The 17,072-nt window shown below is 32.6% G+C and overlaps 1 protein-coding gene across 2 annotated transcripts in view; it reads right to left on the bottom strand.

Annotated features, from left to right (window-relative positions):
• The window catches only part of LOC100116705 (ran-binding protein 9), a 303,718-nt gene that overhangs the window by 89,593 nt on the left and 197,053 nt on the right, over positions 1–17,072 (bottom strand). For both annotated transcript variants that reach the window (XM_031923993.2, XM_031923995.2), the window contains one exon: positions 9,135–9,452. In XM_031923993.2, the coding sequence (XP_031779853.1) occupies positions 9,135–9,452 (318 nt within the window). The remainder of the gene's footprint in view (positions 1–9,134; positions 9,453–17,072) is intronic.

Genomic DNA, 17,072 nt, shown 5'->3' with positions numbered 1-17,072 from the left:
TTAATTGAATCTTTTTGAATATTATTTATATATTTTTAAAATTGTGAATTGCTGATTTTAATAACTTTTCAATAAGTATACAATAATAATAAAAATTTTAATCGATAGAAAGAGAAAACCAGTATCAAGAAGTTTCTTTGTGTTTAGGGAGTACTAAATAAGTATTTGGTAAATTTGTATGTTTTTCATTACAAAATATATTTCATCTATATACAATGCTCTTTTAATGTAACATATTTGGTAATGGCAAGATGTACATATTTTGAAGAACTCAAATGAAAATACAAATACTTTTAACATCCGTAGTATCTATAACGGTAGGATTCTCTTCCATATTGATAAATCTCACGAGAAAAGAGAGAAAAAACTTTAAGACATTTTCTCTTTTCTTGAACACTAGGTGAACAGTGTTTCTCTCTCAGCTGTTCGATTGTAATTCGCGCGAGTCGAAAATTTCGTTGTGTTTATATAGCACGGAGCAGTGAGAAGAGAGCCGAGCGGCCGTGTTGACAATTTCTTCCGCTATTGACGTCAGAGCCTGGCTTATGTTTGTTTTGTTTTCAGCTGATGTATAAGGTGTGTGTATACTGTATTTAAAGTCAGTGTGTCTTCCTTCTTATTAATACCGTTTTCTTGTAGGTGTATGTGTAGCATTTCGGAAATTAGTGTTTTATTTAAATTGATCTCTCTGTCTTTAATGCGGTAGTTTTCAAAATTGAAAGTGTGATTCAGATTGTTGACGTGATCGGAGATTCCAGTATTTTTCGATTTTTTGTGTTCATTCATACGTATACACACATTTCTTTTAGTTTGTCCTACATACGTGGCAGAGCAGTCATTACATTCAAGTTCATAGACAACGTTGTTTTCTAGATCTTTATTTTTTTGTCTTTGTCTTTTATAATGATGTTTTTCATTTGGCTATTTATGTTCCTATTCAAACTAATTTTACATTATGGAAAGGAGTTCTAATATTTATTAAATGGTTCTTTTTTACTAAGAATTGCCCTACTGAAAAAAATCAGATGACAATCAACTGATAATCAGCTGATAATCATGCCAAAACGTCAGCTGATTATCGGGTGATTTCGGCTCAGTATTTTTAATAAAGCTGATAGTTATAAATATGCGTTTATGCGAGATAAAATGTTGATGATAATCAGGTGATAATCATTCAAAATTTGTAACCTTTAATATATTTATTATAAGTTGTTTAAAATAAGTAAAATTTATAATTTCACATAATGAGGGCCAGTACTGGTGTTACCATCAGGATGATAACACAAAAACTCTAGCTGTCAGCTCCAAAATTTTTATTTTTTAAGAATTAAAAAAAATTTGTTTAAATTAAATTATTGAAAAACAAAAATATTGGAGCTCACAGCCAGAGTTTTCGTGTTAGCATCCTGATGGATGATAACACGAAAAGTACTGGCCCTCATTATTTGAAATTTATAAATTTTACTTATTTTAAACAACTTATAATAAATATATTAAAGGTTACAAATTTTGAATGATTATAACCTGATTACTATAACTATCAGCTTTATTATAAATACTGAGCCGAAATCACCTGATAATCAGCTGACATTTTGGCATGATTATCAGCTGATTGTCAGTTGATTGCCATCTGATTTTTTTCAGTAGGGTGAACCATTTAACTCAAGAGTATCGTATAAAATTTTATAACACAGACTGTTAAAATACGCAAGTCTCGCCTATTCGTATCTAAAGTAGTCCTTACTTGCACCGTGAGGTTAACACGAGCGTAGCGAGTGTGATAAACACGGTGCAAAAAAGGACTACTTTAGTCACAGATAGGCGTGACTTAACAACGGATTTTAGCCACACTGTGCTATAAATAATTTTTTCCTACCGAACTTACAAGGAAAGGTACCCAACCCGAACTCACCGATTTTGATGATTTTCATATATGTTGTAGAACATAAAAAAATAAGAGACACGTATTTTTTTTTATCGGCTAATTTTCACTTTTAAGGGGTAAAAACCTCCCCTAAAGTTAACCCCCAAAAAGCGTTTTTTTTAAATATCTCGACTTAAAATTAATATTTTTCAATGAAACAAATTGGAGGTTATTTCTTACAAAAAGAGCAAGTATTTCATGGTGATTTGAAGAGTAAGGGTAGCATCCCCTATTTTTTAGGGGTTGAAAACATATATTTTTTGGCATAATTTTATAATAAAAATGTTTAAACCGACTAAAAAAAATTGGAAAAAATGTTTAAACATCCTTAATAACAAAATTTAGTTGACGTCTTTCGGTGTTTTCATAAATATTATCCCTAAGGGGGTAAACCACCCCTAACACAAAATAACTGTAAATATGTAATTCAATACATAATATTTCGTAGAAAGTTTGTATATAGAGGTTTTCGAGGTCGCTGATTACAAATCTGTATCAGATTTTGAAAATTCAAAATGGCGGAACCAATATGGCGGACGGAAATATCGAAAAAAAATTTTATATAATAAAAAAGTTTTAAACGACTAAAAAAATTGGAAAAAATTTGTAAACATCTATAATAAACAAATTAAGTTTTTCGATTTTTCATAGATACTACCCTTTAGGGGGTAAACCACCCCTAACACAAAATAACTATAAGTATACTTCAATCCATAATATTTTGTAGAAGGTTTGTATATAAGGGTTTTCGAGATCGCTCTTTGCAAATCTGAATCAGATTTTGAAAATTCAAAATGGCGGAACCAATGTGGTGGACGAAAATGTCGAAAAAAAATTTTAACTTTCATAAAAACTTGTTATAAATGTGTGATCTTTGTAGCCTGTACATGTGAACTAAAGAGCCTTAAACCCTAAACCCCTAAAGAACAAATAGGCTAAATGGTTGTGCTTTTTAACCAAACCACCTCAAATTCCTAAATTTGTAAACAAGAAAATTCTGTGTGTGAAGCAGTTTTATAATTTCCGTAGAAATTGTTATCAGAATGTTATTGAAATTCCTTTATTGTAAATTCAACTTATAATGTATTTTTGTTTATAATATTAGAGTATAATAATAATCTACAATCTTTTATCTTTTGCCATAGTGCATTTTTTGTATTGAGCATAAAATATATTATTTTACGATGTTTTTACAATAATGGTAGTCCTCATAAAAGTGTTTAAAGCACAATGCTTTTTTGGACCAACCACATCGTACAATTGCAATGTTTGTGCACCCTTCTATTTCACAATGTGTTGCACAAGACTTTCCAAAACTGAAATCTATAGGATTATCAAATTTATCTGGTTTTTCATTGACGTAACCGCTTTTATACCAGGAATATTTAAATAAATCTATATATCTCGGTGAAGACAGTTGGTTGTGAACCAATGATTGAAGTTTAATTATATTATTTCTCACATGTAAATTCATATCATGATCCATTAACATTACATTATCAGAAAATGTTCGGACAAAGTTTTTCCAAATACGGAATCCATAGACATCAAGTGGTTGTATTTTTCCTGTGGTTCCAGTTGGAATTTTTTTATGTTAATAATTTTATTTTGTGGCATTGTTTCTTCTATAACTTTGTCACAATGACCACTCCAAGAATCAAGTAATAGTATTGAGTGATGGCCTACATAGGGATAAAATATTTTTTCCAACCAGATTTTGAAGTGATCTGCAATTAAACGACTTACTAATTAACTGATCAACGATATTACAATGTAAAAATTGTTATTAGTTCCCTTACTTGTTGTTAATTTTCCAGATTTGGATGCTTCCATGTACACGTTTTCTGGTCTAAATATGTTTTGTTCTACAATAGGGCCAAACTTGCCACTTGGTTCCTTTAAAACAAGAAATAGCGGTGACAACAGTTGTCCAGTAGCTGATATTAGTGGCTGTATAGTATAACTATGCGTTGTTGCTGAAATTGACTGTACCAGACATTGCACTTGCTTTTCTCCTTCTACTGCTAATGTTCTTCCAGAATGCATTTCTAGCTGAAATCCGCTCTGATCTGTATTATACAAATTTTCGAGTCCAATCCTTGGTATACACGATTTAACGTCATCGATAAATGCTTCAGCTTTAGCCGTAAGTTCTGCACTACTTTCTAGTGTTTTTCTTTTTATGAACTTATTTATTTTCCTAGAAACTATTCGGTGTGCTTGCTTAAATTTGAGTAACCAATGTTTAGAAACTTTGAATCTAATATCATCAAAACCAATTTCTTTTTTAGCTTGTAAGGCCCATCGAATTATATCTTCATCATGGATAATTGAACCACTGTCGAGAGCTGCTTGAAAATTATCCAGGGTATACTGACAAATTTGTGCTACTTTTTCTCTATACGTGCCACCTTTATTAATTGAATGAGCCTAACGACGTAGCTGACTAATAGATGATACTTTTTTGAATCTGTTTTGCACTGTTTTGAGACTTAAATTTTGCTTCGTTTTGCTACTTCTCCAAAATTCGCATTATGGTCTTTATACTCTTCTTGAAAATCCAAAGAGTCATCAGTAATCATTTCTACATCGTTGAAATCATGTGTTGCATCTATTAAAATTTCTTTTATTTTTTCGGCCAACTCTGTTTCGTGATAATTCGTGACACTATCTGGTATGTTTAACGCTTGAAAGTATGCTAATAATAAGTTTAGAACGTTTAACGGATTAATTTTCATTTTTCAATCTAAAATGAAAACAAGCGGTAAAATTTATACAAGCTGTGTTTTTGCATGTAAGGCACGACTGCTACATTTCTACCAGAATAAAACGAGTGAATGTAAATTGAATCAAATCATTAATTTATACATTGGAGAAGAATTCTCGTTCCACTTTGTGATGTTCGGAAAACTCTATTTTTGGTTTTATTCAACTTTTATTCACTTTGAAATTGAATAATGTAAATCTATATAAAATCACTAAAGAAAATTTTCTACAACTGTATGATACCACTGACAAACAAAAAGACGTACTATTCGTACTTTCCGGCATCGAACTAGAATACCCACAAAACTCACTCACTGCCTAAAAAATAACACAGGCAGCTGAGGTAAACACTCGATGAAAACAATCTAAAAAAAGAACATACTGATTCGCACATATTGTCAACAACTTTTATGAGTGAAAGACATTTATCTGTGGAATTATCATTGAATGTACGATAACATTCATTAAACTAATGAATGCATATAAAATTCCCTTTCAATAACAACGTGTTCTTTAATTGCAAATGAAGTTGGAGTATTAATATTCTTTTATGTATTTTTACCAATAACAAAAATTATCATAGTAATATAATAATAATAATAATAAGAAGAAGAATAAGCATAATTGCAATAGCAATAATAACAGTAATACTGATAATAGCAATGATAATGAAAAATAATAATAATAATTAGAATAATATTTATTATTAAATTTAGATTTTTTGATAAATTCATTAAATCGTATCAAATAGTATTATTATGGAATTCCAGACTGTAAATATTTTACTATAGATACAATAATCATTACTTCGAGAATTCATCTAAAAAACGTTTGGCTTACGAAATAATTGTAACAATGAAAAACTCCCAAGTTTGACAACATTAAATTTTATTACAAAACGCAAAAGAGTTTGATAAACTAATTTTATTAACCTATGTTTTTTCATTTGCAAAAAAGTGTGGACTTTTTGAATTTATAAAATTATATAATTATGCAATTTATGAAATACTTTATAATTTATGAAATTACTTTTGAAATTATGCTAATTTATAAAAGCAGAAAAATAAATAATCTTTGATTGAAACATAAAACGAGACGTTATTTGTTACATACAAAATGATAGAATAAAATATCGGTAATATGTCTATACTCGTGTCTACGGTAAAGCATAGGCCTTCGGCTTGTCTGGAGGTTAGGGGTTTGGAGTCGTTTGGTTAAAATGCACAACCATTTAGCCTATTTGTTCTTTAGGGGTTTAGGGTTTAAGGCTCTTTAGTTCACATGTACAGGCTACAAAGATCACACATTTGTAAACAAGTTTTTTTGAAAGTTAAATTTTTTTTCGATATTTCCGTCCACCATATTGGATCCGCCATTTTGAATTTTCAAAATCTGATAAGATTTGTAATCAGCGACCTCGAAAACCTCTATATACAAACCTTCTACAAAATATTATGGATTGAAGTATACTTATAGTTATTTTGTGTTAGGGGTGGTTTACCCCCCTAAGGGGAAGTATCTATGAAAAAACCGAAAAACTTAATTTGTTTATTATAGATGTTTACAAATTTTTTCCAAATTTTTTAGTCGTTTAAAACTTTTTTATTATATAAAATATTTTTTCGATATTTCCGTCCGCCATATTGGATCCGCCATTTTGAATTTTCAAAATCTGATAACAGATTTGTAATCAGCGACCTCGAAAACCTCTATATACAAACTTTCTACGAAATAGTATGTATTGAATTACATATTTACAGTTATTTTGTGTTAGGGGTGGTTTACCCCCTTAGGGGTAATATTTATGAAAACACCGAAAGACGTCAACTAAATTTTGTTATTAAGGATGTTTAAACATTTTTTCTAATTTTTTTTAGTCGGTTTAAATATTTTTATTATAAAATTATGCCAAAAAATATATGTTTTCAACCCCTAAAAAATAGGGGATGCTACCCTTACTCTTCAAATCACCATGAAATACTTGCTCTTTTTGTAAGAAATAACCTCCAATTTGTTTCATTGAAAAATATTAATTTTAAGCCGAGATATTTAAAAAAAACGCTTTTTGGGGGTTAACTTTAGGGGAGGTTTTTACCCCTTAAAAGTGAAAATTAGCCGATAAAAAAAAATACGTGTCTCTTATTTTTTTATGTTCTACAACATATATGAAAATCATCAAAATCGGTGAGTTCGGGTTGGGTACCTTTCCTTGTTAGAATTTTTTCAGCTGCGGAACTTAGTTAATTCACGCACTTGGTCAGATGAGATTTTGTCATGAGATCTCACCTGATATTTATCAATAGGGAAGAGAATCCTACCGTTATAGATACTACGGATATTAAAAGTATTTGTATTTTCATGAAAGTTCTTCGAAATATGTACATCTTGGCATTACCAAATATGTTACATTACTAATATCAAAAGAGCATTGTATTTAGACGAAATATCTCTAGTGGAAATAAAAAATGTAATAAAGTGTAATAAAATATAAGAAAATGTAACAAATCGTACCATTTTGTACGTTTTTGTTGGATTTCGGACCTTTTTTACGTTTTATTACAGTTTGCTACATTTCATTACATTTTGTTACGTTTTATTACAATTTATTACAAATCCATTGATCAAGGATTTCATGGGGGTTTCTTTTTTGAAACGACAAATGTAACAATACGTAAAAAAGTATAACAAAATGTAAAAAATTATCTGTAAGCGTAATATTATTTAAGAAAATGGCGACTTTTTTATTTTCTTACTTCTGCTTACATCCCTTTACTTTTTCTTATAATTTCTTATGCATTGTTTCATTTTATTATAAAATTTACTATTTAAAAAAATATATTGACTATATTAGGCGATAAAATAATATATGTAATAAAATGTAATGTAACGTAATAAAATCTGAAAATGTAAGAAAGTGGACAAAAACGTATGAGAAAAAAGGTCCGAAACCCAACAAAAAGGTACAGTTTCTTACATTTTCTTGCATTTTTTACGTTTTATTACAATTTAGTACAATTTATTACATTTTTTTCCACTAGGGATATTTTGTAATAAAAAACATACAAATTTACCAAATACTTATTTAGTACTCCCTAAACACAAATAAACTGGTTTTCTCTCTCTATCAATTAAAATTTTTATTCTTGTACACTTATTGAAAAGTTATTAAAATCAACAATTTACAATTTAAAAAATATAGAAATAATAATATAAATAATATTCAAAAAGATTCTATTAATCTTTGCCAACGATAAAATTTATCACTAAATATCAACAGTATTTTTGAATAATTATTTCGAAATAGTAAACGGGAACAATTTAGCATTATAACCATTATAATAATAATAATAATAATAATAATAATAATGTTTAAAATGTTTATTAAATTATAGCAAATATAAATCGAAAACATAATATTTTAAAGTAATAAAAGGTGGGCTTCTGATTTGGCGGTTGGTTAGATCAGAAGCGTTTGAGTGAGGTGCGTTAGTAGTGTACAGTTTTAGAAAGTAGTAAGCGGAGAAGAGGGAGAAGGAGGGATTCGGGAGAGAAAGGGAAAGGTGAAGAAAAAACAGGTCAAAAAACCTGAACTGGAGCGTCGAGGAGGGATAAAACAGAAGGAGAGAAAGGTGAGAGCGGCAAAGAGAGGTTAGGATAGAGTAGAGAAGGACGGAGATAGAGAAGGCATGAATATTAAATTTTAGTTGAACGGGTATCAAACAAAAGTTTATCACTTAAGGATTAGTAGGGAAAAAAATCAAATCAAAGTATCAATTTACAATATTCAAATTTTAGATGCCAAAATGACCCGACGAGCCAGGATTGCTTCGCTCTTCTCTATCTCGAAAATAGTGAAAACTACGCAAAACGGACGGAATTTTTGGGTTTCCTAAAGATGGTCGTACGTCTAAAAACCTAGCTAATGGTATACAATAGTACAAGGTGATTTATCGATATTGTCAATCGATCGATTCTCAAAATTTGCTGTCTTTGACTCGCAACTAGATTTATTGCATAGCTCTTGGGGTGTAAATAATTAAGCTGTGATCTCTCTCTCTCTCTCTCTCTCTCTCTCTCTCTCTCTCTCTCTTGCTGGTTTATTCAAGGTGTTGGCACTTCCTAGTGCCAACACCTCGCACCTATAATACAAGCGACATACAAGCGCACACTCGGGAGGCTTTCCCAATCTCCCCATATCGTCGACCTAAATGCTCTTTATCTCACTCCCTCGTCGACGTACTCCAGCGCGCGCGGCAATGATGATCGTTCTCGTACCAACGTTAACGTTAGCTAGCCTGTTCCTTTAACTTAAGGACAGGCCAGCGCCGGCAACAATAAGCCTCTTCGCATGTTTCTACCTCTCACACGGAAGCAAAAGGCCTGAAGTCTCATACATTAGCTTAATCTGCATGGCTTGCAAGAATATTGTATAAAGTGTACTTACCTAATATAGCCGAATTCAGTTTAGCACATACAGTTTCTCTCTGTTGTGGATCAAGTTGCCAGCCAACTGGTGAATTCCATGGATTGGAGTAAGCCAATAAACTAAATGCATCTCGTAGCATTTTTTTGTTATTCTCATTTTTTCCATTTTTTTGTCTCAATTGCATTGATTGAGAATATAACTGCCTTCCAAATTCAAGCATTTTTTCGATAGCCTGTTTATTACCACCACATAATTGCTTTTTGCTTGATTTAATTCCAACATTATCATAAACAGACACATGATTACTTTGATCATTTTGATTGGAAATATCAATTTCTGTAATTATTAAAAATATATTATTCTAGTTTGATTTTATCCTAACTCGTAAAATTTGATAAGCATCCAAAAAGTCAAGTAGAAGTAAAAAATCACTGCCAAGTCATAAGTAGTACTAGTAGAATCAGTAGTGATTAGTACTTAACATATTCTTAATCTATATTGTGCGTATTTGTACATGTGATCACAACAACTCAATACTACTTTTGTTATATGTAAGCCGTGAGCAAAGCAAGCTTTTTTGCTAGCTCAATATTAAATTATATGTATTTAAAACTATTTTTGAGTATTTGTTCTTGTTCTTCTTGTTTAAGAGGTTCGCCTGCTAGTCACAGATACAACGCCGTTTCAGGGGTCGAGGACAGATAATTTAAAAAAGAGAATCAGGATGGATGTTTGATGCTTATCAAAATTTTAATATACATGTGGTTCTCTGTCAAATAAAAGATCAAACAATTTTTTTTCTTCAACCCACGCTAAATATGTTCCAGAAACAGTTTCCAATGTACCTGAATTTTGTCAGATTTTCAAATTACTTTTTACCAAAATGGTAGGGAGCCAAATATGTCAATTTTGGCAATATTTAGGTTTGTAAAAAAGCGAAACTGTCAAAATTATGCTATTAAAAGCTAATTTAATGTTTTCAATACATATAATAATTTTGCATACCGCCTTTTTTAATTTTCTGTCCTTTAAGCAATTTTGCAAAATAAGGTTGAATAAAAATAAAATATAAGTGCAAATTTAATACTTTCAGATTTTCATTTAAATTGAATTTTCATCAGCTCATTCTACAATATAAATAATTCTGTATAACACTTTTGTAATATACAATTATTATTAAAATGTAGAAATTTTCAAGAAGTTTTTTTTTTCATACAAATGGACTTAATCCTTCATTGACGGTCTTTGGGCCTTTCTTCGGTGGATTGGCCAGCGCCTGTCCTCGTCGAAGACAAGAATAGAGGCGACCTTTAGGCAGAGAGTAGGAGAAAGAGACAGTAGAAAATTAAGGAAGGTAAAGACTGTGTCTCTTCATCCAATTGACTTTCCTATGCTTCTCACTATTCTATACACACACACACACACACACACACACACACACACACACACATATATATATATATATATATATATATATATATACACCTATATTATATAATCATTTTGTGTATACTCCCCCTGCACCCCCCCCCCCGGCAAAATAAGGAAAAATTCCTTCATTTTCCATGTGAATTGAATGTGAAAGCCCAAATTTAATAATCTCTGCAAGTTTAATAAACTTCTTAAATTTTTACTTGTAGCTGTATTCCATTTTTTTGTCAATATTTTTTCAAAAACTTGAGGTTAAATCTTACACCAGAGTACATGAGTTACGATTTTTAGTCCAATATTTTTTAAGTGATATTGTTTTGTAAATTCGGTTTTATTAATGATACACTTAAACAATTGAGAGCTCACGTAATCAATATGGCGGCACAAAGGATAAAAATACATATAGATGTATATATGCATATAAATTTTAATACTTAACATAACCCCTTTTATTTTTTCCAAAATCATAATACATATTAATGAGAGAGCCAATGCTTGGAAATAAAAATAGATTCATGATGAGTAAATTGATGTACTTATGCCTGCTCATTAGGTTAGATCTTGATCCTTTGAGTCGCCATTCCCATTATTTAAATCACATGGGAGATAGACGAATTTTTCCTTATTTTGCGGGGGTGGGCTGTGCGGGGGTTCGGGGGGGGGGTATACACAAAATAACTATATAATATAGGTATTTATGGGTGGTTTTCTGTCAAATCGGAGATAATACATTTTTTTCTCCAACCCACGGTAATATACAGGGTCTCTGCCATTCTGGGACCCATACAGAAACTTTTGCACTTTAAAAATGTTTCTCCATGAATTTTTTGGTGGTCGTAGTCCGGATGGAAATCTTACTTTTACCAATATTAAGATTTAAATGGCTTATAAGATAGGTATACTTCTTGAAAATTTCTACATTTTAATAATAATTGAATACTACAAAAGTGCTATACAGAATTATTTATATTGTAGAATGAGCTGATGAAAATTCAATTTAAATGAAAAAATCGGAAAGTATTAAATTTGCACTTATATTTTATTTTTATTCAACTTTATTTTGCAAAATTGCTTAAAGGACAGAAAATTAAAATAGGCGGTAAGCAAAATTATTTTAAGTATTGTAAAAATTAAATTAAATTTTAATAGAATAATTTTGACAGTTTCGCTTTTTTATTTTATGATTATTACAACATATTATTTAATTTATTTTGTAAAATAATTTGTAAACTGTTAATGTATAGAAAAAAATCGCTGCTAATTACTTGGCACATAGCTTTCTCCAACAAATTTATAGTTCTAGTAGATAAAATATTGTTCAAATATACAATATATTAATGATTTTCGAAATACTTTCAATCTTTAAATCATATAATATTTATCAAAAAATTTAAACCTTAATATTTTAAATACCATAGGGTTCTTATAACCTCATAAAATAATGAATTTTCTTTAAAAATTCTGAACTTTATTTAGCGAGTTATAAGGTTTAACTAAAATAGTAATTTTCAGTTGTACAGGGTATGCAGGGTGAGAGACAAAGAATTTGAATCCTAATATCTTTGTAGAAAACGGTTTTGTAAGCTGCAAAAAGAACCTAGCCAAAGTAATCAAAAGAACGATATTTACCCAAAATTTCAACTTAATTCAAGCCTTTTAACTTCCGTAATCGTACGACAAAGAAAACCCATTTTTTTTAGTTTTTGATTTTCAGCTCGAAAACTAGTCATCAAAATGGTTTAAAATTTTTTCGGCAAATAGCTATTATTGTTTTTTATCGTCAAAAATAATTTCAAAACGTTAGACAATTTAGTTTTAGAAATATTAAATTTTATTTTAATCACCTTTTTATCATAAAAATTGAACAGAACGGTCAATCTGGCAAATCTTGCGGAAAAAAGTAGGCAATTTTATGCTCTTTTAGATACACTGTTGTTGAATATATTGCATAAATTATTTTATCAATAAAAAGCAAAAATATTTTTTCAAAAATCGAAAAATGGCTATAATATGGCCATAAAATGATTAGAATCATACAAAAAAAATTTGCAGTATCATAACGGTATTCATACATACACACACATACATCCATCCACACGGACATTTTCTAAAAACGCATGATTCGAACTCTAAACACCTTCACATGCGTTTTTACTAAGTTTTAGCGAAACTGAAAATTTTACTATTATAAAGCTTCCTCTAGGAGGAAGCAATTATTTCCTTTTTAGCACAATTTTGGTAAAAAGCATTTTTATAAGTCTGAAAAATGTCGACAACTAAATATAGATTTTTGTGTGTTTTATACGATACTGATATTAAAATAGCTTTAGATAACTTTTCAATGTGAATGCTCGACAATTTTTTAATGTGAATTTTTTGTTTTAATGATCAGTTGGATTTTTTTTCAGGTGGAAAATTTTACAATTTAGAAAATAAATAAAAAAATAAATACAACAGACAATAACTATTAATAAGTGTATGAAGACAACAGTATTTTCATAGTTCAAAGCAGTTTTCTTTATTTTATAATTGCTGCATTCTACGTTCACTAGTTTGTTCCTAATCAAAACAGCTATCTTCCGATTTCTACACATTTTTCTTAACTTTTTTAAAAACACGCCTTTAATAACATAAAAAAAATTAACATTTAAAAAAGTAAAAGGTTAGGCGAGTTTGATATATTTCGCAACAAAATAACAAATAAAAAAACAACTGAGATTAATCAACCAAAGTCAAGTTTATTATATTTAATCATAATGAAGCAACAAAATTTTGTTCGGTCAATAAAGGGCCTACTTAAATTAAAGTTAAATTATATACTGATCAAACAGGAAGAACTTTTAAGATACTTACTACCGTTTCATTGTACTTATGGTGTTTTTATGACGTTATAATACGTATAGAGAAAATTTTAGTTGTTCGCTAATAAACAAAATGAAACGGTCATGGCAAGTTACGTAGTAAGTATCTTTAAAGAGAGTTTTAAAGTAAATACTTCTATAGGCTCGCCGGGTACACATTTTACTGAGGAGTGGATCGGCGAGCGGCGAACGTCACGGCGCTCAGTGGGAGAAAATGGACAAAATTCGAGTCACGCGTCATTTTTAATCGTAGAGCCATGATTTTTTTTAAAGCTACAGGTGCGGAAATTATTGTATCACCTTCCCCTAAACCCATGCGACCCCTAGAAGCCACCCCTACCAAACCACAAGCAGTCTAACTCATCTATCCCAGGGAACAGCGAGTTAAATCGCTTTATTTTTTCTTAAATAATTAAGCCACACACCATAAGCCAGCTAATAACCTAAATACCTACCCCTAACTCGCTTAACCCCTAGAAGGGGTTCCGTTGCCGGACGGAGTGATCGTCCCATTCAGTGAGTCGGTCGTGAGTCTCGGTGTTGTATTGGATAGCAAACTTACTTGGAAACCGCAGGTGGATGCTATCACGAAAAAAGTAAACAAAGCCCTGTATAGCCTGCGGTTTATCAGGGGCTGCACCACTGAGACTCTCCGCAGAAGACTAGTTGAGACACGTATACAACCGTACATCGACTACTGTGCTGTGACTATCCTGGACGCGTCTACCGAACAACGAATACGGATACAGAGACTGAGCAATTCGTGTGTGAGATTCATCTTCGGGGTTAGGAGGGATGAACACATCAGTCCTTACCGGAGGCGTCTAGAATGGCTTCGCACCGATTCCAGAAGGCTCTACTTTGAGGCCATTCTATTATACAGAATAATCCGGATCGGTGAACCAACGTATCTGGCCTCATTGTTCAATAAACACAAGCCAAGACCTTCCGGTAGGGGAGTTCCCCGGAACTAAGCATCCCTGTCGTGAGTACTGAAACCGGGGCTAGGGCCTTCCAGGTCCAGGGTGCTCGGTTCTGGAACTCTCTCCCTTCTACTCTGCGAAACCTACCATCTCTCGCCTCCTTCAAGGGGGCACTACGGCGGCACCTGCTGGCCACTGAATCGTGACGACTCTGAGCCCTCTGGCGCTGCATTCTTAATTTTAATCTAGTTTTAATCTAGTCAGACTCGGCCCTTATTCCGTAAAAATTCTTTCAGTATTATGTATTTTAGATTTCAAACGTGCAATACAGATAGGTCTATGACCAAACCTTAAATGTACATCGTAATATTATAAAAGTTTAATGTGATAATTAAATATGAAGAAATGTGATTTTATGTGACGGTATTTTTATATATTTTATTTTCTCCTTTTGTTAGACTGTATGCGACACAGTCTTATGTGTTCTAAACTATATTATTTTTTGCTTTTAGCAAATAAAGACCTATCTCTCTCTCTCTCTCTCTCTCTCTCTCTCTCTCTCTCTTTCTCTCTCTCTCTCTCTTTCTTCACTCGAGGCTCCTGGTAGACGTCCGTCGGTGCTCCCGTCGTCGCCTCCTGGATTCCTCTCGGATCTGGTGGCAGCTGGCTTCTTTGGCTGTCCCACGCCGATGTTGCTGGCTGCTCTCGTCCTCTCGATGGTGGTGGCGGACTAGCTGGCCTTCTTCCTCTCGTGCTGATCGGGATGGTTGCTGGCTCGTCCGGGTGCTAACGCGCTGCACCTGGAAAACTTACTCGCACTCATACATACTCTCGCACACACGGGAGACTCTCCCAATCTCCTCTAATCGTTGACCTGGGGTCGACGAACAAAGGAGAACGCGTAATCTCTCTCGCACGTCGACGTACTCCGTCGACAGTCGGGAGAGAACTCACAAATTTCCCGCTGGTTCTCGCGCTCACTTTCGCCTCGCGCCCATCAGGTTCACGCTTCTTGCTGGCTCCGGATTGGCTCAAAGTCCACGCGGATAACGAGCTACGCATCGGCGCCCGCTGATTAGCTCGCGACATGCGGAGGACCAATCAACGAGCGCGCCGACGAGACTCGCTCTCGCGCCAACGATACTCACTCTCGCGCCGACGTTGACGGTTAGCTAGACCGTTCCTCGAGCTTGAGGACAGGCCGGCGCCGACAATAACCAGACGACTCGCTTGTTTCCTCGTATCGACGTGGCTGCGACGTTTGCAACGTCGCATCTCCTATTACCTGATTTACTTCCCATGGCGTTATATCTATTTCCTGCTCCTCATTTCCTCCTAACAGTTTCTTGAAGTAATCTTCCCATTCTTTCTTCCCTATTGCCCCTCCTTCACCCCCCCCCCCTTTTTTCTTGGTCACTATCTCCTGACAGCCTTCCAAAATTCTTGTAGATTTTTCTACCTTCTCCCATCCCTTTTCCATTTCCTGTCTTTTTTTCTACCCCCTTATTTTTCTTAGGTTTGCTCTCTCTTTTTGCAGCTGTCTTATCCCTATCATCTTTCGATTCCAGCCATTTCTTTAATGCTTTGAATATCTCTTTTTTGTTCTTTAACTCTCGCGTATTCTCTATAGATTTTTTCCTCGTTTTTTCAGTATCATAAATTTAACGTATCTGCTACTTCCTCTATTTCTTTTTTTTTTAATTATTCCATTTTCCTGGCTACTTTCCTTTTTTGATTCCGACTCTTCCCATCTTTCTCTCATTATTTACTTGTTTACTTCTTGTCTGCTCCTCTTCCTTTGCCGACCCTCCCACCCTTTCAATTCTTTTGATTAAGAAAGGTATCGGAAGGTGGTCTGATTCTATTCTTTTTATTATTTTCATTTCTTATATTATATTTTTCTTTTCTGATTCTATTTCTAGTACTAGATCTATCACCTTCCTCCGTATAAGTTAGCTTCCCCTCCTCATCCCCTTTCATCATTCCGTTTCTAATTTTTAAGCCTATTTCATCGCATATTTTTAGAAGTTTTTTCCCCTCCGCATTTAGCGTTTTATCTTTTGATTCCCTTTTGTTTTCTCTGCATTGTTCTCCTTTCCCTTGCAATCCCCTATCCTGGCATTGGAGTCTCCTGTTAGCACCACCCTTTCCCCTCTATTAACCCCTTCTTGGACTATCTCCTATAGGCCATTTTCTATTTTACTCATGCCCACATTATTGCAGCAAGTTATCAGATTCATTTTCTCACCTCCTATGTAAATGTTTTGTATACTTATCCCGTATTTCCATTCTTTTATTTCTACATTTTTCGCCAGTTCTTGTTTTATTCCTACCACTATCCCTCCTTTTGCCCTCCCTCTATTGCTTTCTCTTTCTGCTGCTTTGACTTCCCATTGGTACCCCACACAGCATGAAATATTGCAGTGGAATATTTCGAAAGATTTCAGTGGTATATTCCAGTGGAATATTTCAGAAATATTTAGACAACCTTTCGTGAGACAAAATTTTTAAAAATTTCATGTAATATTTTAGGAATCTTCCTGAAATATTCCATTGGAATATTCTAAATAATTTTTAGAATATTTGTCAAATCATTTATGAAAGTTTCCAGGCATATTCAAGGGAATATTGCATAGAATTATTTTTCAAATCTTTCACCGGAAGATTTGCTGAAATATTTATGGAAACTTCCATAAAGATTTCATTAGAATATTAAAAATAATTTTTTGAATATTTCTCGC

Source organism: Nasonia vitripennis, assembly GCF_009193385.2.
Source record: "Nasonia vitripennis strain AsymCx chromosome 2 unlocalized genomic scaffold, Nvit_psr_1.1 chr2_random0004, whole genome shotgun sequence".
Classification (NCBI taxonomy): domain Eukaryota; kingdom Metazoa; phylum Arthropoda; class Insecta; order Hymenoptera; family Pteromalidae; genus Nasonia; species Nasonia vitripennis.
Note: the sequence above shows the minus strand (reverse complement) of the source record. Positions and strands in the feature narration are given on the sequence as shown.